The sequence below is a fragment of the Heterocephalus glaber genome, unplaced genomic scaffold, assembly GCF_053883595.1.
Source record: "Heterocephalus glaber isolate CG9 unplaced genomic scaffold, H.glaber_assembly_v1.0 deba00001532, whole genome shotgun sequence".
Lineage (NCBI taxonomy): Eukaryota > Metazoa > Chordata > Mammalia > Rodentia > Bathyergidae > Heterocephalus > Heterocephalus glaber.
Genome location: NW_028258330.1, coordinates 27,482,909 through 27,501,918, shown reverse-complemented (window position 1 = coordinate 27,501,918; position 19,010 = coordinate 27,482,909). Strand labels below are relative to the sequence as shown.

The 19,010-nt window shown below is 46.7% G+C and overlaps 1 protein-coding gene and 1 long non-coding RNA gene across 5 annotated transcripts in view; one reads left to right on the top strand and one right to left on the bottom strand.

Moving 5' to 3' along the window:
* The window catches only part of LOC106007976 (uncharacterized), a 28,157-nt gene extending 9,638 nt beyond the window's left edge, over positions 1 to 18,519 (top strand). For 3 of the 4 annotated variants that reach the window (XR_015442087.1, XR_015442086.1, XR_015442085.1), the window contains 3 exons: positions 18 to 74; positions 663 to 768; positions 1,539 to 2,667. This is a non-coding gene — a long non-coding RNA (uncharacterized LOC106007976). Of the gene's footprint in view, positions 1 to 17; positions 75 to 662; positions 769 to 1,538; positions 2,668 to 14,810 lie in introns of those variants that run through there. The other variant, XR_015442088.1, reaches the window with a different exon arrangement.
* Tgif2 (TGFB induced factor homeobox 2) lies at positions 4,119 to 17,062 on the bottom strand. The gene is made up of 2 exons (XM_021246939.2): positions 16,871 to 17,062; positions 4,119 to 6,799 (listed from the first exon to the last, which is right to left on the bottom strand). Exons 1-2 carry the CDS (start codon positions 17,060 to 17,062, stop codon positions 6,278 to 6,280), a joined length of 714 nt encoding a protein of 237 aa, XP_021102598.1. The 3' UTR covers positions 4,119 to 6,277.
* Positions 18,520 to 19,010: the final 491 nt, after the last annotated feature.

Sequence of the window (19,010 nt, the reverse complement as noted above, 5' to 3'; positions counted from 1 at the left end):
TGTGTTTCTCCTCTTAGCTTTCTAGGAGCAGACAAAGCCATGCTGGCAGCCAGGGTGAAGGCCTTGCCTAGAAGGTATTTATGAACTCAGACTTGTTCTCTTTCTGCTTTCACCCAAGGCTTTCCTTATCTTAGGAAGTGGGAATCTGGCTGAATCCCAGTTCATCTGGTTAAAATGAACATCTTGGGTGGTCTAAGATGGAAAAGAACTTGATGAAGAGTCAGATTTGGAAGTGGGAGATAGAGATGGAAGTAGGACACATTTGTTTTTCAGCACTGGTTGAACACATAGGCTTAGCTTTAAGGATGCATATTTTCTCCTAGCTGAATGCCTGAGTCACTGCCAGCTTCTTGTAATGGGGTTTAGAGAGGAAGGTACACTCTGAAGGTTAAGACTGTGGCCCCTTACACTGAGGGATCATAGACAGGTGGGAGGGAGACTACCAGGCACAGAATGAACACCTGTTGAGGAGCAGAGGTCTGACTTTGTATCCTGGACATTTTCTCTTTTTCTGTCTATAGTAAATGTTACAGCATTTTATAAGCCCTAAGTGCCAGTTGCTTAAGAAATGTTTTGCATACATTTGTTTTCCTGCAAATGCTAGCTGGGCTCTTAATTATGCTAAATTCCTCTCCTTTAATCTTTGTTTTGTTTTTCTATAGTGAATACAGACTACAGTTTTCCCTTGGTGTCCATGAGGGATCAGTTCCAGAACTCCCTGTGGATTCCAGAATCTGAAGGCACTCAAAGTCCCTTATATAAAACAGTGTAAGCATTTGCATGTAACCTGTCCATCTCCTCCTGTACACTTTAAATCATTTCTAGATTACTGATAATACCTAAAACAATATAAATGCTATATAGTTGGGGCCAGGGATTTAGCTCAGTGGTTCCACTGCCTGCCTCGCAAGCGCAAGGACCTGAGTTTTATCCTCAGTACCAAAAAAACCCCACAAAACAAAAAACAGTTTCATAAATGCTATATAGTTGTTATACTGAATTGTCTAGGGAATAATGAGAAGGAAAGTATACATGGTCAGCACTTTTTTTTTTCTCTATTTTCCATGGTTGTTTGACTCTATGGACGTGGAATCCAGGCATAAAAGTTGTTAAAGTGAGAATTTCAGGAAGGCTGTACTTGACCTCCAAGTCACCATAGACTGCTGAGAGCAAAAAAGTCAGTGGTTCAAAGAGGACTTTCCTTTCTCTCATCTGGAGCTTGGAAAGGTTGAGGGCTGGCATATTGCTCAGTGGTTGTTCACTTGCCAACACACACACACACACACACACACACACACATGACTGATGTAGAAGTGTATTTTAACAGGTGTTTCTTAAATGAGGCTGTTACAAGAAAGGTGGGTCACTGTATTTGTCAGCCTTCCGTTGCCGTGATAAAATACCAATATCTTTTTTTTTTTTTTGGTACCGGGGATTGAACTTGGGTCCTTGTGCTTGCGCAGTAGGCGGCGAAACCACTGAGCTAAATCCCCGGCCAAATATCAATATCTTTAAAGGAAGGCTATTTTGACTCTCAGTTTCAGAGGTTTTAGTCCATAGTTGGCTGGCTTCAAGACAGAAATGGCATGGCAGAAGGACCTGGTGGAGGAAAGCTCTCACCTCCTGGCAGCCAAAAGCAGGGAGAAGTGCACCAGTGAGAGACGTACCCTCCAAAGGTACCCTCCCTCCCCCGTGACATACCTCCATCTGGGGCCTCCTCCTAACAGCACCTCCTCCTAATCCAGCTGTGAAGATCAGTGGGTGGATCCCCTGAGGATGGTACCTCCATGATCCAATCACCTTCCTGGAATCTCTTAATCCAATGATGTTAAGCTTAACCTTCACGGTCTTGTTCCCAGCTTCAGAGGAGGGTGCTACTTATTTTATCCCTGTCAACTTTAATTATCTAGAGTGCTCATTCACTTCAGGACCAATCAGTTTGAAAAACTGGTGCAGAACAGTTTTGGTTTCAGTTCTTTGAAAAGTACGTGTAGGAACATCTCTCTTTAAACAGAATTATATACTCCCCTTTTTAGGGTAATGTTAGCATTCACTTTCCAGATGCAGATGAAATTTAACTTATTAAAAAAAAATTTTTTTCCCCTCAGTACTGGGGATTGAACCTAGGGCCTTCTCACTGAGTTACATCTTAGCCCTTTTTATCTTTTACTGAGATAAGTCTCCCTAAATTGCCCAGACTAAGGGACTCAAGTTTGCAGTCTGTCTCAGCTTCCCAGAGTGCTGCAATTGTAGATATATGCCATTACATCCAGCTCAAATTTAACATTTTGAAAGTAAGAGTCTTTACAGCACTTACTCTTCCAAACCCTAAAGCCAAGCCAGGAGTGATGGTGCACACCTGTAATCCCAGCACTTAGGAGGCCAAGGCAGGATTGTGGTTGAGTTTGAGGCCAGTCTGGACTACACAGGGAGACTCTCACAGAAAAAGAAAAGGGGCCGGGGATTTAGCTCAGTGGTTATGCCACCTACCTTGCAAGCATAAGGACGTGAGTTCAATCCCCAGTGCCAAAAAAAAAAAAAAAAAAAAAAAAAGTAAAACAAAATAACTGACCTTTTTAGGGCTGGGGATTTAGCTCAGTGGTTCCACCGCCTGCCTTGCAAGCACAAGGTCCTGAGTTCAATCCCCAGTACCCCCCCCCCCCCCCACCACAAAAAAGAAAGTAAAAAATTAGGACCTTGGATAAATGAGTAAAGTTGAGGCTCTTTCTTCTGGGGAACTTGAATGGGGAGGTTCTCTCTAAATCTCTAAATGAAAGTGACCTGTGGAAGACATCACACATCCCTACCTCATCCAGGTGTTTTGGAAAAAAATCAGAAAGAAACTAGTTGGGTTGTACGAGAAATTTCCTCTGGGCCAGGGATGTAGCTCAGTGGTAGAATACCTGGCTAACATGCATAAGGAGAAACAAAACTTTTTTAAATTTTTTGATATGTTTTTTTTTCTTGGTCCTGGGGATGAAACCCAGGACCTTGTGCTTTTGAGGCAGGTGTGGCGCCACTGAGGTAAATCCCTGGCCTGAGAAACAAACTTCTTTTGCTTAGCCCATACCACTTTTAGGTAGCTGGATGCCAGTAGGTTCAATGAAATTTTGAGTAGAGCTGAGTGACCTTGAAGCAAGACAAATCTGAATTGAAATCCTAGCTCTATACTTTTTTCTTCCTTGCTCTGTACTTACAGTATGCCTTCAAGCAAATTAAATCCCCACTCAGTTTCTTTACCTAGGAAAAGAGCATCTCATTTTTGTGTGGATAAAATTCATTAAGATTGGAAATGTTGCACAGAAACAGGGCTTGTTTTCCCCCCAGTAGTGGGGCTAGACCCAGGACCTTCATACTAGAGCTACATTCCCAGTCCTTTTTGGAGACAAGGTTTTGCTAAATTGCTCAGACTGAGCTTCAACTTGAGATTCTCCTTGTGCTCACTTCAGCAGCACATATACTTGAGATTCTCCTGCCTCAGCCTCCCACAGCATTGAAAGTACAAGTGTGAGTCAACACACACCAGGCTTCAGAGCCCTTTGTTTTTGTACTTTGGGCTACAATTAGATAATTTTTTTTTTTGGTATGGGGATTGAACTCAGGACCTTGCAGTTGTGAGGACCCAGGCGGCTGTGAGGCAGGCAGCGGAACCACTGAATTAAATTCCTGGCTAGTGTATTGTTATTTTGATGTGGATGAAACGCACTTATAGCTAGTTTAAGCAAAGGGGAATTTATGGCCTCACACCACAGGGAAGTGGAGGTGAGACTGGCTTCAGAAATGACTGAAGTGGTGGTCTTTTATCTGCTTCACTCTGTGCTGGTTTCATGCTGCAGTTGCATTCTTCTCACTGATAGGAAGAACAAGGTGCCAGTTCCTCATGTTCACACCCTTATTACTTAGCAACTCCAAAACTTAAGTACTGATCTCAGGGATGACTGGCCGAGCATGGGATGTGTATGTCCCCTATAGTGTGATAAATGGGATATGGAATGGGATTGGGGGAAGAAAATAAGGAGACAAAATGCACAAAACTCACAGATGGCTACTGGAGTGAAAGACATAGGGCGAATAAAAACTCTCCAGAGCAAGGGGATCAGTCAAGCACTTTGTTCAACTTTAAAAATAAAAACAAAACTTTTATTTGACAAAGACAAAACAAGTTATTTACAGTAGTTGTTTGCTCAAATAACTGAATGGGACAACTGCTTCTCTTCCAGGTCTATCTTATAACCAACTCCAAGCAGAGGCTGCCCCATCCCCCGGACACCTCATTTTACTTAAGGGGGGAATACCAAACAGAATTCAGCAGCATGGCTCCCTCACCCCTCATCACCTCCCCTGCTCAGTGCTCTGTGGGAAGGGAAAATCCCATTCAGCCCAATATACTTCAAGTCCCTGCTACGGGGCACCCTGCAACGGTCACAATGGACCTGGGCTTGCTCACAGACATGGCTGGGTTGGACAACATGGGCAGATAGCAGCTTCAACTAGCTCTGAAGCTGCCATGTTTACCCTTTACCAGGTAAGCATCAGGATATGAGGATCCCTGACCCCCTGGGGCACAGGAAAAAGGGGCTGGAGGAGGTGGAGCAGAAAGTTCGGGAATCTTACCCACCCAGAGAGCAGAACTCCCTTTCAGTAAAAAAAAACTATTCCCACTCTCACAAGCAAGGGATGGGCCAAGCCACTCAAGAGAGGTGGGGGAGCCTTCTTGAGGGCACCAGGGTCTTCCTAAAAGGACAGAGGATGCGTTCTTCTGGCCAGGCCCACCCAAGTCAGTCAACACCCAGGAACCCCTTCCCCTTGTGCCCAACCTGGCAATTTCAGCAAACTACAGCCGGGCTCCTGGCATAATTTTTGGCCCAGTAACGTTATTAAGAACAAAAATATGCTGGCTAATAAAAATCTAAGATTAGTGTTTCTTAGCATATATAAAGATGGGGTATACTGCTGTTGAACACTATCAGCAATGAAACAGCAAAAAAGGGGAGATGAAGACCAACTATGATATGTTTCACTGGGAAATTCAGGCAGGCCCCTGCAACTCCAACTTACAGAAAGGTGAAAGATACTCAAAGCTACAGTATCAAGCTTTTAACCCATTTTCAGCCCCAGCTGTACGTACGCACTACTTCCTGCTTCCTCCAGGAAAACCTTCCTGCCTTGGTTGTGGGAAAAGCTGCCTACTGGAGTAGCTACAAGGGCTTCCTGACCAGCAGATGGCTCACTTCTCTCCAAAAAGGGAATGCTAGAGCTTCTGATGTTCTAGTCAAGTTCCTAAAGCATTCAGGACTCAGGCTGTAGCCAAAGCCTTGAAGAACAAAGGGGAAAACATTAAAATGAAAGAAAAAAACCCCCAAAAACACTGTCTTAGTCTAGTTTACATCCCATACCCCCCCCCCCCAGTAAAAACAAAAACTTCTCTGGTTTTCTCATTCTCTGCTCTAAATCTAGGTTTTGTCAGATTGGGGTCTCCCTTGGCTGTGGCTTTATCCCCTTCAGTGTCTAATGCAAAAAAGCCAGTGCCCGTGTGTTTTTCCTCCCTGCTTTTTTTCCAGAGGTGGCAGGAGTGATGGTGGTAAACCAACACCAAAACAACCATTTGGAATTTTGTGCTAATGCAGAAATTTAGCTGGTCCCCAAAATAACAAATACGCCTTCCTTATACAACAATCCTCAGTTGCAGTGGTGGATAATTCTCAGTTTATCAGACTATCGTGAAATGCTGCCATTCCCCACACCTGGGATAACTACTGCTATTAATGCAAACCACAGCAAAAAGGAAAACCTTAACAGTTTAGCAAACACCTAAACATTCAACTGGAGTCGGTCCTGTTACATCTGCTGGGTTCCTCTTTTGTCCATATTTATGAACTTGTAATGTCCACACCTGGCTTGACAGAAAGAGGCACAGCTCAGTGGCAGCTTGGACCCAGAGAGGTCTGAACTTGGCAGGTTTCCTGAGCCCAGCCCAGGAAAGCAGGCTGGAACAAATGTCCTGGGGTTCTCTGGAGAAGCAGCAGCAGCACCATGTGGGTCTCCAATCCCTTGGTCTTGTCACTGAAGAGGCCTGGAGAAATGGCAGAGTCAGCATAGGAGAGGTCCCCATCATAGTGCAGTGATGCCAGAGGGCACCTTCCTGCTAAAGACCTCTGGACAGAGGAGATGATCTTGATGCTTGGCAGTGATCCATAGAAAACCCTCTGTAGGAAGGAAGCAAACCGGGAACCCAGAATAGCTGGCTGTAGCCTTGAGCACCCCTATTGGCAGATGCCTACTTGGGGTTCTCAGAGACTAAAGGGATGGGAGTGTGCAGTAATGGGGGTGCTGGGTCCTGCTGCTTCTGAAGCTCCATCTCAGCGGCCCTCTGCAGCGCCACTTCCACCAGCAGCTGGAAGCTGCTGAAGTCCTCCTTGTCCTGCTCTGGGGGTGTGGGTGGCGGTGTGTTGAAAAGTCCACCTGTGGGGCTCCCAGCCTCAGCCCTGGTCAGTAGGGTTAGTGTACCCCCTGGGGTGACCAGGGGCTTAGGGGGCTCTAGCTCCCCTTGTGGGAAGGGAGCTGCTGGCTTTTCCCCCTGGCCTGAGTGGAGCGGCACAGAGCACACAGATAAGGAGAGCACATTGGTGGGGGCTGGTACAGACAGGGCCAGCACTGAGGGGCTGTTACCACGGGGAAGGGCTACATCTGAGGCTTTCCCCCCACGGCGGGAAATGGTGAACTGATTAGGGTCTTTGCCATCCTTCCGCAGCATATCAGGGAGGAGCCGCCGCCGCGCGTTGATGAACCAGTTACATATCTGGAATGAGTACAAGAGATTGATCAGTTCACTCCATCCAACATAGCTATGAAGTACTGTTTTCCAGGCTCCAGAACACAGCAGCCAACCACACAGACAAGGTCCCATCCCTCACAGAGATTAGTGGCAGAGGGCAGAGTTATGTAAAAAAAAGTCACATACACTGAACCAGGCATGGTGGTGCGTGCCTGTAATGCCAGCTACTAGAGACTGAGGTAAGAAAACTGAAAGTTTGAAGCCAGCCCGGTTAACTTAATGGGGCCTTGTCTCAAAAGAAAAAATTAAAAGGGCTGAGGATGTAGTTTAGTGCTCCCTGGCTTCAATCCCCAGGACTGGGGGGACAAAAAAAAAGGCTGGACATGTTAGTGTACCTCTGGAAGGCTGAGTCAGGAAGATTCCAAATTTGCATCCAGCCTGGACAACATAGTGTCTTAGTCTTGGTTTAAGAAAATAACAACAAAAAAACAGTAGCCCAAGGTGGCCTTGAACTTGTAATCCTTCTACCTTAGCTTCCTGAATGCTGGGATTATAGGCATGTGGCACATGCCTGCCATCCCAGCACTCAGGAGGCTGAGGCAGGAGGATCACTATGAGTTTTAGGCTAGCCTGGGCTACAAGGTGGAAACCCTGTCTCAAAAAACCGAAAAAAGAAAGGCAGGATGGGTTAGGGATGTAACTGACTGTGAAGGGCCTGAGAAAAACAAATGTAAAATCACTACTATGTTAAGCCCAATAAAGGGACGCTACAATGGTGCTTTTGGAGACAATGGTTCTAGTCTTGTCCGTGGATATGAGAAGTATTCTGAGGAAGTGACTGTTTAGTTGAGATCTGAAGGACAAAGAGTCCCTGAGGTACAGGCAAGCAGGGAGGAATGGTGGGTCCCAGCACAATACTGAAGAGAAACTCAGAAGGCACGTCCACGTGGCTGGGGAGCAGAGCAGTAATTAGAGGTGACCTCTTACTCTAAGAATTTGGTTCTTTACAGGCATTTGGGAACCACAGGAGGGTTTTGTTTTTTGTTTATGGCCCTGCAGGTAGAACCTAGGGATTCTCTAGTGCTGAGCTATATCCCAGCCTTTACTTTTTTTCCCTATTAAGTTTATTGGTTCATTTTAGGTATACAATATAGTTACATTCATTGTTGGGAACTTGTACCATTACATGAGTATCTTGGTTCTTATTTTTTCCCCATTCCCCTGCCCTACCTTCACCCCCTCCATCCTTCCCTATTTACAAAGACTTTGTTTCCATTTTTCCCTTTTCTCATATTTTTTTCTTTTCCCTTCTTTCCTTTCCCCTACCCTTCCCACTTCTTCCACTCCTTTAGACCAGCCTTTACTTTTTACTTGGAGAAAAGGTCTAAGTTGCCCAGGCTGTTAACTTGTCATCCACCTGTCTCAGCTTTCCGAGGAGCTGGGATTACAGGTGTGCACCATCATGCCTGGCTCATTAGGAGGATTTTAAGCACAGGGTGACTTGCTATGTGGACAACAGATTGGGAGCAAGTCAGGCTGGCAGTTCAGACTATGTTATGGGATGTGGCAAGAAAAGGACAAATATTTCATGAAATTGAAGAACCTGCTGCCCAGTTGGGTGTGGGTGGGTGAAGAGGGGATAATGTTCAGAGTATTTCACTCCTCAAAGGCTGGAAAGCACAATCTTGCTTCAGTGAAGAGAAAAAAGCCCCAAAGGCAACTACGGGCTGACAAAAAAAAAATTATTACTGTTTCTAAGCAATACTGAGACTACGAGGCATGAAATGTCCCACTGGTTGGCTGCAAGGCCCATGGTGCCTGTAGCTTGGGGGGGCACATCTAACACCCTACCCCATATTTGTCTGGGCTTTTATTTTTTTGGTACCGGGAACTGAACTTGGGTCCTTGTGCTTGCACAGCAGCCAGCAAAACCACTGAGCTAAATCCCCAGCCCTGTCTGGGCTTTCTGTGCATATGGTACTGAGGATCAAACCCAGCCCCCTGGACTGACTCTTTATAGCTCCTGACTTCATTGTTCTCCACTTCATCCTCTCACTGGTTGTCAAGTCTCTTTCTACTTTTTTCTCTCCAGTACTAGGAACTAAAGGCAGGGACTCACACATGCCAGGCAAGCATTGTACGACTGAGTTATACCTTCTACCCCTTTAATTTTGAGACAAGGTCCTAAGTTGCCCTGGTTGGTCTCAAATTTGCAGTACTCCTACTTCAGCTTCTGAAATAGGTGGTACTATAGGCACGCACCACTGTGTCAGCTGGGGATGCCTTTTGGCAGACAGGCACTGTGCCCTGTGGTCCATCTAATCATGTGGACTGCCAATAAACCAGTAGGTGAGTGGCCATCATTAAATGCCAGGCAGGAAATAAGAACAAAGGAATAGTATATAAAAATAAGAGGCTTGATAGGGGTCATACCTAAATGGCAAGAATAACCAGCCAACAGAAAGAATGTTCTAGAAAGAAAGACCAGCAAATGCCAAGGTCCTGAGGCAGGAAAGGGTTCATTTAAGAACTGACAGGGTATGGGCTGGGGATTTAGCTCAGTGGTTCCACCGCCTGCATCATAAGCGCAAGGTCCCAAGTTCAATCCCCAGTACCAAAAAAACCAAAACCAAAAACCAAAAAAGAACTGACAGGGCAGGTGATGGCCTCATTAATGGGCAGGGCTGACTGCACTGGCCTGGAATATTGGTAAATTGCTTAGTATCTTGACAGAAACCTGACACTTCAGGTCCTTCTCCTGGTCTTTTTTCTCTTTAGTTCATCAGTAGGTACTTAAGGACTTGTAAGCAATATAAGCTGCTATAGCAGAAAAAAAAGATAGGAGACCCATTCTTTCCCTTCACCTCCTGTGTTCTAGGAGATGGGAAGTGTGTGGGCTGCTGCAATGTCTAGCATTCCTCTAATGTCTATGGAGTACATCAAAGGCCCAAGGCTCTTGTACTAATTTCCGTCTCTGGCTATTAGCAGACTTCTTTTTTTGGTACCCGGGATTGAACTTGGGTCCTTGCACTTGCGAGGCAGGCGGAGGAACCACTGAGCTAAATCCCTGGCCCCAGGCTTCTTCCTTGATCCACATCTGAGGAAGCCCTTGGCTACTATTTTCCCATCAACTCTGCCCTTGACCAGGCAAAAGGACAGCCACCTGTGACAGGAGCTGGTGGCTGCAACTGCAACCATTCCACAGGTGTTCCAAAGATAGTACTAGGCCTGGCAGGCTGGAAAGCCCAAAGGCAGAGCCAGACGTTTCTGTGGCCCTTCTTTATTCCACCCTGGACGGACCATGACCCTGTAGCTTGCATATCCTCTTCACCCCATGCTCCTCCCAATGCAACAGGGCACGTAACCAGCATCACTAGACACTGGCTGAGCTGACTTGGACAGGAGCTGCAGGGGAGCCCTAAATAGATGTAGGGCTGAACAGCTAGGTGGGAGGAAGGAAGGAAACAAACACTTTGGGTATTGTCAGGTAAAAAGGCCGAAAACCAAGAGCAGACCAGGCCACAACAAACCTTTATTAGGGGAATAGATCTGCCGGGTTGTCTCTGAACAAAGGAGAGACAAAAGCAATATGGCTGGGGCAGGGAGAGTCTTTTATAGAGACTGGGGTGGGGCTTGTAGGGGCTGAGGTAGGGTTGAGTGAGGTAGTGATTAGGGAGTGGAGGAGCCCGTGACTTCACTAGGTGGTAGGAGGTGAGCAAGTATTAGGTTACTCTCTAGGTGGGACCGGGGCATGGCGGGAAGAAGGGTTTGTTCTCTGGTGAAAGCAACCATCTTGGCATGACATCACACAGGGGAGGGGGCAAGGTACCATAGGAAGAGGGCAGCTACTATACATAATAGCTGCTGAGGTAGTGGGAGACCTATCAGGTATCAGGTATCATCATGGCAGCCATCTCACTTGGATTATGTTTAATCTGCATACAAGCCCTCGAGGAAATGAGCAGTGTCTCCACAGTACTGCACAGGGAACTGGAGCTCAGTGACGTGAAAGAACTTGCCCAAAGTCACATGGCCTCTGAGTGCAGAGCTGGGATTGAAACCCTGTTTCTTGGCTGTGGGGGACCCACAGCTTCGCTCTTCTCCTTCCAAACAAGGTTCAGACAGGATAAATGAATAATCATTCTTCTCCTAATAGTAACTTTAACACAAAACATCAGGTGCCATTCTATTACACATATTAATCTTCAACAGCCTATGAAGTGGGTTCTATGATAATCTCCTTTGGAGAAACAGAGGGCCCAGTCAGGCAGGTTCAGTAACTTCCTCAATTTCACACGTGCAGAGGCTGCACTTTGACCAGACAGCTGTTTCCAGGCACCCACCACTGCCAGCATAAGAAGTCAGCCTGAGGCCCTTTCTCCTGGCTCCAGGGCAGCATTTTCCATCTTCCTTCCCTCCTTCCCACAGGGGCTTCCTCAGCTATCGGTACTACACAGGAGGGCACCACATCTCTCCACCTCCCTGCTGCATGCAGGGAAACGGTAGGGTCACAGTGACCTGGGTCAGGCAAAGTTGAGCCAAGTGTGGCTGGGGGAAAGTCTCAGGGAGGGGGCCTGGGCGATGCCTAGCAGCTGTGTGGATACTGAGCCCCTAGCTCAGTTTTGGCTGACTACTCAGAGAACAGAAAACACCCCCTTCGGACATCCCCAACTGCTCACCTGGGTCCACAGAAAACTAAGCCCACAGCCTGTCTGATCTTTTCATCCCACCCCACTGAGGGGCCAGAAAAAGGAGGGAGGCCCAAGTGCATCAGTGCATCGCAGTCTCTTCTAGCTGCCTAACCTGTGGGTAAGTTAGAAAAGAACATGTGACTTGCCCCTACTCAAGGTCCTCAAGAGAGGTGGTGGAAGTGTGCCACGGTGAATTCTGTTTTATGGTTCATGCGGCAACACACAGGCTGGGTACACCAAAAGCCTCCTTCTGCCATCAGACAGGCTCATGTGAAAGGCTGCTGCCCCGTCAGGGTTTTTAAAAAAATCATTGGCAAATGGGGGTGCGGGTCGGAGGGGCACCAAGAAGTGAACCTAGGTAGGCCATGGAGATGATGTAATCAGAGAAGGCAGACAAGTGCTTTCATTCTAACGTCTTCTAAGCTGGGGAAGATAGCAAAAAGGGACAGAAGGCAGGGACAGGTCTTTCCCAAACACCACAGCATCCCTGTATGTCTGGTGACCACCCACACTTAGGTGTTTTGTTTAGGTTTTGGTTTTTTGAGACAGGGTCTTGCTGTGTAGTCCAGGCTGGCTTCAAACTCCCAGCCATCCTCCTGCCTCAGCCTCCCAAATGCTGGGATCACAGGTCTGGTATAGACATGCGCCATCACTCCCTGCCCTGGAACTTGTAAGCCATCCAGAGGGTTCACATGTCCAGGAATCAATGGTTTACTCCACTGGTGGAACATGTCCTTGTGAGCCAAGCCTTCTATTTAAGCAAAAAATCTTATGCAGAAGCTCAAAAAGTATACACAGAGATGAAAGGCCTTGAGGTAGAGAGCCAGTCGGCTTGTGGGAGGGATCAGAAGGCAGCCAGCTTTGAGGCGAGAGGAGGAAAGCTGGGGAGCTGGGACAGAAAGATAGGCACTGATGCTCTGCAGGCTAGGCCACCCTCCCACACAGCTGCCCAGCGCCTCTGTACCAGGGCTTCTCACCCTAGGCCCTTATCATAGGGCCTGTCGCTCCTGCCCCCACAAGGGGTCAGGCGAAGGGTCAGAGAGGGCCTCAAAGAGGTTCCACTGTTCCAGCGCACAGCACAGGACCAGGCAAGCAGTCCCAGTGAATGTGGAGTGCAGGGATGTGGCCCAGAACCCTCTCAGGCAGCCCTGTACACTGGAAACCACAGATGGAATTCAACCAATAAACTGGGCTTAGAGGGTGTCACAGGAACCTGTGAAAATCCTTCACAAGACACTCCCCCCCAACCCTCCCAACTGCCTTGCTCTGGGCAAGTACCAGCAAACCAGTTGGTTAAATGACTCATTGACTTGCTAATCAGATAGCTCCCGGGCCTGTTAAAAGACAATCAAAAAGGATGCCTCTAGGGAAAACTAAAACAGGCCTGGTAAAATGTGGATACCTGGAGAAGGCAGAGGTATTCAGAGGTATTGAGGATTCGCTGTAATATTCTCTTACCTCTCTGGTTATTGGAAAATGTCCTTAATAACAAACAAAACTTTAAAAGTAAATATAGGAAAAGTGTCAGGCCTGCCCTAAATCAACAGGAGAAATAAACAGGCTGCTTTTAACAAATACCAGCAACTTCCCAGTGAGGCAAATGGACTAAAAAATACGGTCTATCACTCCTTGGTGCTGAACAGTCCAATAAGTGTACACATACCTGAGCAGAGCATCCAGACCATCCTTGGGCAGCTAAGTCATAAATATGTCACCCCAGATTCCTTAGCGCCGCCCCTCTTAAAATCCCCTGACCTTAGTCCCTGTTCCCTGGAATAAACTTTTCTTTTTTTTTTTTTACAAGAGCCTGTCTTTTTTTGGTACCGGGGATCGAACTCGGGACCTTGAGCTTGCAAAGCAGCCGATGGAACCACTGAGCTAAATCCCCAGCCCAAGAGCCTGTCTTTTGTTGACAAATGGATTCTGCATAACAAAAAGGAGATGCAGCGAGGAACTTAAATCAGTTTTTCTCAACTAAGGATCCTCTACAGTTCCTTACTTTGGACATTTCCAACACTGTCATCCTTTTCTGTCATTTCAACCATTTAATTACTGAGGATTACCCACCAGATAGCAAGCAGTGAGCTAACACTGAGGCTACAGCAATAAAACTAGATCTGTGTCCTTCACACCTCCAGAATTCAGTGCCATCTACAAAGCAACCAGTAGCTGGGTGTGATGGTGTCTGTAATACCAGCACTCTTGGGGGCTGAGGCAGGCAGATCATGAATTCAAGCCCAGCCTGAGCAATTTAGACCCTGTCCAAAAAAAAAAAAAAAAAAAAAAGCTGGGATGCAGCTCAGTGCATAGGTCCTAGGTTTAATCCCCGGTACTACAATAAAAATAAAAACACACAGCTAGTCAAGTACACCCCACACATACCCCAAGCCCCACTCCGTGCTCAGACCCGGTCCAGGTGCTGCAGGAAGATATAGCTCCCTTAGGAATCTGGAGTGCCCTGGTCAGAGGTGGGAGGAAAGCAGCTAAGGGCAGACATCAGTATGTGCAGCAGGAATGTGGGGGGCCAGGGATGAGGCCAAGATGCAGACAGGGGCAGGTGATATGATTAGGTTGGCAGGAGGCACTAAAGGACTAGAAGTCACAGAGTGACATGTGATCAATAGGCAATGGCATGAGAAACACACGAAAGAAGCTACAGTCCAGAAATACTTAAAACAACTATGTACAGAGACAGTGATTCCAAATAAGCTAAGAAGGTGCTATGGAGAGGAGCCCCCCCAGAAAGGGAAGCCAGCTGGAGGAGTTATGTTATCAGGCAGTCCCAGGTGCCTGAGGCTCCAAGAGAGCTGTAAGGTTGGGGCTGAAGTTGGAGACACAGTAGTGTCCTCATGGAGTGCAGAAGGTCCCCATTGCTTATAACCCTCAGCATGACGCTATAGAGCAGAGTAGCCACCACTGGGACCCTTCCCTAGACTCAAGATTTCTCCAAGTGGATCTGTCACCCTCAGGGCTCCACTAGTTCTCTACAAGGGTGCTTTGTGTTCCATTCCATCCCCAGTCACCACCTTTGTCCTACTATACCCAGCACAGGTAGCAAAACACCATCTGCCATTTAAAGTATAAAGTAGACTTTCATTATTTTTATACCTACCCACTTTGGAAAATTGTTTGATTTTATAGTTGTATATTAAAACAAAAATGGGCTGGGGATTTAGTTCAGTGGTTCTGCTGCCTGCCTGGCAAGCGCAAGGGCCCGAGTTCGATCCCTAATATCAAAAAACATAAAATAAAATAAAAACAAAAATAAATTTTAACCCGATTTTATGTATGTATATCTTTGAGTAATATAATAAAGTTAATACCTTTTTTTTTTGGTACTACAGGAAATTGAACTCAGCACCTTCACAGAATTTAATTGCCCAGGCTATGCTGGGCATGGTGGCACACACCTACAATTCCAGAATTCAGGAGGCTGCAACAGGAAGATCAGCATGAGTCTGAAATTCAAGGCCAGCCTGAATTACAAAGCAAGACTCTGTTGAAAAAAAAAAATTGCCCAGGCTAGCCTCGTGTGGACATGCACACCTATAATTTCAGCACTTGGGAGACTGAAGAGGAGGTTCCCTGTGAATTCGAAGAGGCCAACCTAGTCTATAAAGTGAGACCCTGTCTCAAACAACTACAACAGCAACAACAACAACAACAACAACAACAAATATGATGATGATAAACTGAAGGAAAAAAGCTGAAGGCAGGAGAACAGCAAAGAACTGTCCATGTAATCTTGGCTCTCAGGCTGCAGGCCTATGTAGTCCAACAATCTGTAAGTTTCAGGCCACCTCCTCTGGGAGGTCTATTTGAGGCCCTAGATCCTGCCCTGCCCTGGGTCTATGACCTCTCCTGTCCCAGCAGTGCTCACTTTTGCAAATATCAGTGACCAAGCCTGCCTTTTATCCCCATCCCTGAGGAGATACTCCCTCAGGGTGTCCTGAGGCAGGAAGCTGGGCACCGTGGGGGTGCTCAGGGGGTAACTCTGAAAGGCTTCCAGCTGCTAGGCACATCAGGGCTCAGTCCAAGACCTCCTGAACTCAGGGAAGATAAGTGTGGGCACAAGAGCAGAAGCACCCACTGTGGCAGACACCTTAGAGTAAGCTTTGAATTCTCAGTCCCTCCTTCCTATACCCTAGGAAAGTGCTACAACCATCTCCCTATTTTCAGATGAGGAAGCAGAGAGGCTCAGACAGCAGTGCACTGGGCTGAGGTCCAGACTTTCTCTTAGGGAGATAATGGAATCTGAGTCAGGATCTGTAACCTGAGACCCTTTCTCACAGACAGACTCGATTAACCACTACCAAGCCAGTAAAGCCAGTTAAGAGTCCCAAGGCTGAACACTTACATGTCTTTCCATGAGAGAGGGGCAAGGAGTTGAGAAGCAGGGAAGAAGTAGGACATAAAGGATTAAAAGGGTAAAGGAAGGAGGGCAAGAGTGCCATAGACTGAATCCCATTACAGGACAGAGGTGCAGAGTGAGGAGGGAGGCTTTCGGGGAGAGTCTGGGTTGGTTCATGCAGGGAGTAGCAAGGTCCAGCAGGGGGAGGGGGTCGAGCCCCAGTGCTAGGTCTCCTCTCCCAAGGAGGTGACACCCAAACGACACAAGGCAATGGTAGTCCAGGGTGCCTTGCCTCAGCACCATGAAAACAACAAAGACACCTGCAAGTCAGCATCAGGGAAAATTCAAATTCAAACGAGGAGCCCTGACACTTTTGTTCTGCAGTGCCGGAGATGGAACCCGGCACTCTATCACTAGGCTACATCCCCATTCCTTTTTATTTTCACACAACATCTCATCCCTGGTTAAGCTGCTCAGACTGGCCTCAAAACTGCTATCCTCCTGCCTGAGTAGTTAGGATTAGTGGCGTGTGCCACTGTGCCAGGCTGACACTATGTACGTGGTTTACAAAGCACTTTCCAGTTCTGAATCTATTCTTCACAACAGTTCCCTCAGGCAGAAGAGGAATCTAACCTTCAATTTCATAGATGAGTAGCACAAGACAGGGTTCATGGACAGTATGAGGAAGCTATGGTAAGCTAGTCAAACTTCTAGTTATGACCTCTGACTTCTGCTCTTTTTTTTTTTTTGGTACCGGGGATCGAACTCAGGTCCTTGAACTTGCAAGGCAGGTGGCAGAACCACTGAGCTAAATCCCTGGCCCTGCTCTTTTTTGTTTTGTTCTGTTGAGACAGGGTCTTACTATGCAGTTCAGGATAGCCTCGAACTCACTATGAAGCCCTCTCCAGAACTTTCCAAGGTCTGAAGTCTACGTGTTCTTACATGATCCAAGAAGGAACTAAGGCCCAGAAGGGGGAGATGTCTGCCCCATGGCCACACTGTTGAGTCAGTGACAGAGCTGGGACAGGACTAGAGCCCAGGTCCCCCACTTACCTGCAGCACTGAGAGGTTGGTCTGTCCGGAAAGGCTCAGTTTCTCTTGCTCAGAGGGGTAGGCATTGTAGCGGTGCAAGTACAGCCAGTCCCGGAGGATCTTCACTGACTCCTTGGGCAGGTTCCCCCTGCGCTTCCTCTTGCCCGCCAGGGACAGGAGACCTTCATCCTCACCTAGATCGCTGTCAGACATGGTGCCTAGGGGCGAGGCTGGACCTCCAGTGAGCCTGGGACAAGGACACAGGGGGAGGGCATGTTATTATGATGCACTGCCTCTTACCTAGTTCCTTGTCTCCAAACAGTACTACAGCCTGGGGCACCAGAAATGGAGGAGTTGCAGTTCAAAGCTTTGGGCTATACCATAGCTTGAGCAAGCTAGAAGGGAAAAGTCCAAGCTGTCACCATTTCATGGCATGGGTGGGTGACTACTGAAATAAACAGCAAGTCATTCATAAGTAGGAACAGGACTATAAATAATTTCAGCTACCACTGGTTAAGATCTGCTGTTTTCTGTGTTTTTTTACTATGTACAGATGCTTCACATCTATCACCTCATTTAATTCTTATAAACTCTTATAAGGGAGGAATTATTTTATTGATGAGGAAACAGATTAAGAAAGCCACCAAAAGTACTATTATGGTTAACACAAAGTTACCAAGCAACCCAGCAACTTCACTGCAAGCTATCTACTCCAGAGAAATATAACCTGGGTGCGCACAAGACTTTGAACATAAATGCTTAGCATTATTTGTAATAGCCAAATGGTAGAAGTATCCATCAGCAGATGGTTAGAGAAGGAAAATGTAATGTATCTATACAATGGACTATTATTTAGCTATAAAGAGTTGAGTTTTCATTCTGCTACAACATGGATAGACCTTGAAATCATGCTAAGTAAAAGAGACTAGTCATAAATGACTACATTTTTTTGTTTGGTTTTTGGAGACAGGGTTTTGCTATGTAGCCCAGGCTGACCTTGAACTCACTGTAAGCCCAGGCTGGCCTGGAACTCACAACAATCTGCTAGGATCACAGGTATGCACCACCATGCCAGGCAAGACCACATATTACACATCTGCACTTATAATGGGAAATCCAGACACAAGGCAGATTAGCAGTTAATCAGGGCTGGGAAGGATAGAAGTATGTGGGGTTTGTTTTCCAAGGTGATTAAAAAGTGAGGCAGGATATTCACCAGTTTGACACCAGCCTGAACAATTCAGGGAGATCCTGCCTCAAAATATAAAGTAAATAAAGGCAGGCTCAGTGGCACTGCACCTGCCTTGCAAGCCCAAGGTCCCAAGTTTGATCCCCTGTATAAAACAAACAAACAAACAAATAAAGGACAGATGTGGTAGCACAGGCCTGTAATCCCAGCACTGAGGATGCTTAAGACAGGAAGACAGTAGTCCAAGGCCAGCCTACACTACACAGTAAGAATGTCTCAAAAAACAGAAACAAAAATTCGAGTACAGTCACTGGGTGGTAAGAGCTGACCTAGCAAGGCCCTGGGTTCAATCCCCAGTACCACACACACAAAAACCTAAAATTGACTATAGTTGTAAATATACTGAAAACCACGGATGTGTATACTTTAAATGGGCAAGTTTTATGGTGTTAGTTAAACCACAATAAAATTATTTAAAAGATCCCACCTCCAGGATATGTCATCAAAGTAGGATTTGGATTCAGGTAACTTGCCTCCCCTCACACACCTTTTGGACTCTACATTATCCTGCCTCCCAGGTGTCTCAGGCCCAAGAGGAGTCTGGAAACTCTATATCACCACAGCCTGCAGCAACCCATGTAATATTTGCTGAGCACCAACTGTGTACCCTGCAGGAAAGAGCAGTGAGTCATTCCTCCTGGTTGTTTCTTAGACCTTCTCCTTGACAGCCTGATCCCAGACTCAACCTCTCAAAATTCAGATGAGTGAGCAAGGCTGGGCTCTGGTCCCTGCCCCACCCTCCACTTGTTTGTATGACCCTGGGTAAATGTCCTCCCCTCTCTGGGCGTGAAGCCCACCCTCCTTCACCTGTCAAATGAAGGAACTTTTCCCCCCTGGATATGCCAACTCAGCTGCTCATCCCCCAAAGTTCTGGTTCACAAGAGCAAAAAAATTTACATTTTAAAAGCAAAA

Excerpts from the sequence above, each read along its gene's own strand:
- Tgif2 (XM_021246939.2), bottom strand. The coding sequence starts at position 17,062 with ATGTCTGACAGCGATCTAGGTGAGGATGAAGGTCTCCTGTCCCTGGCG. Across the intron at positions 6,800-16,870 it reads CCAACCTCTCAGTGCTGCAG|ATATGTAACTGGTTCATCAA; the intron begins GTAAGTGGGGGA and ends TACTCATTCCAG.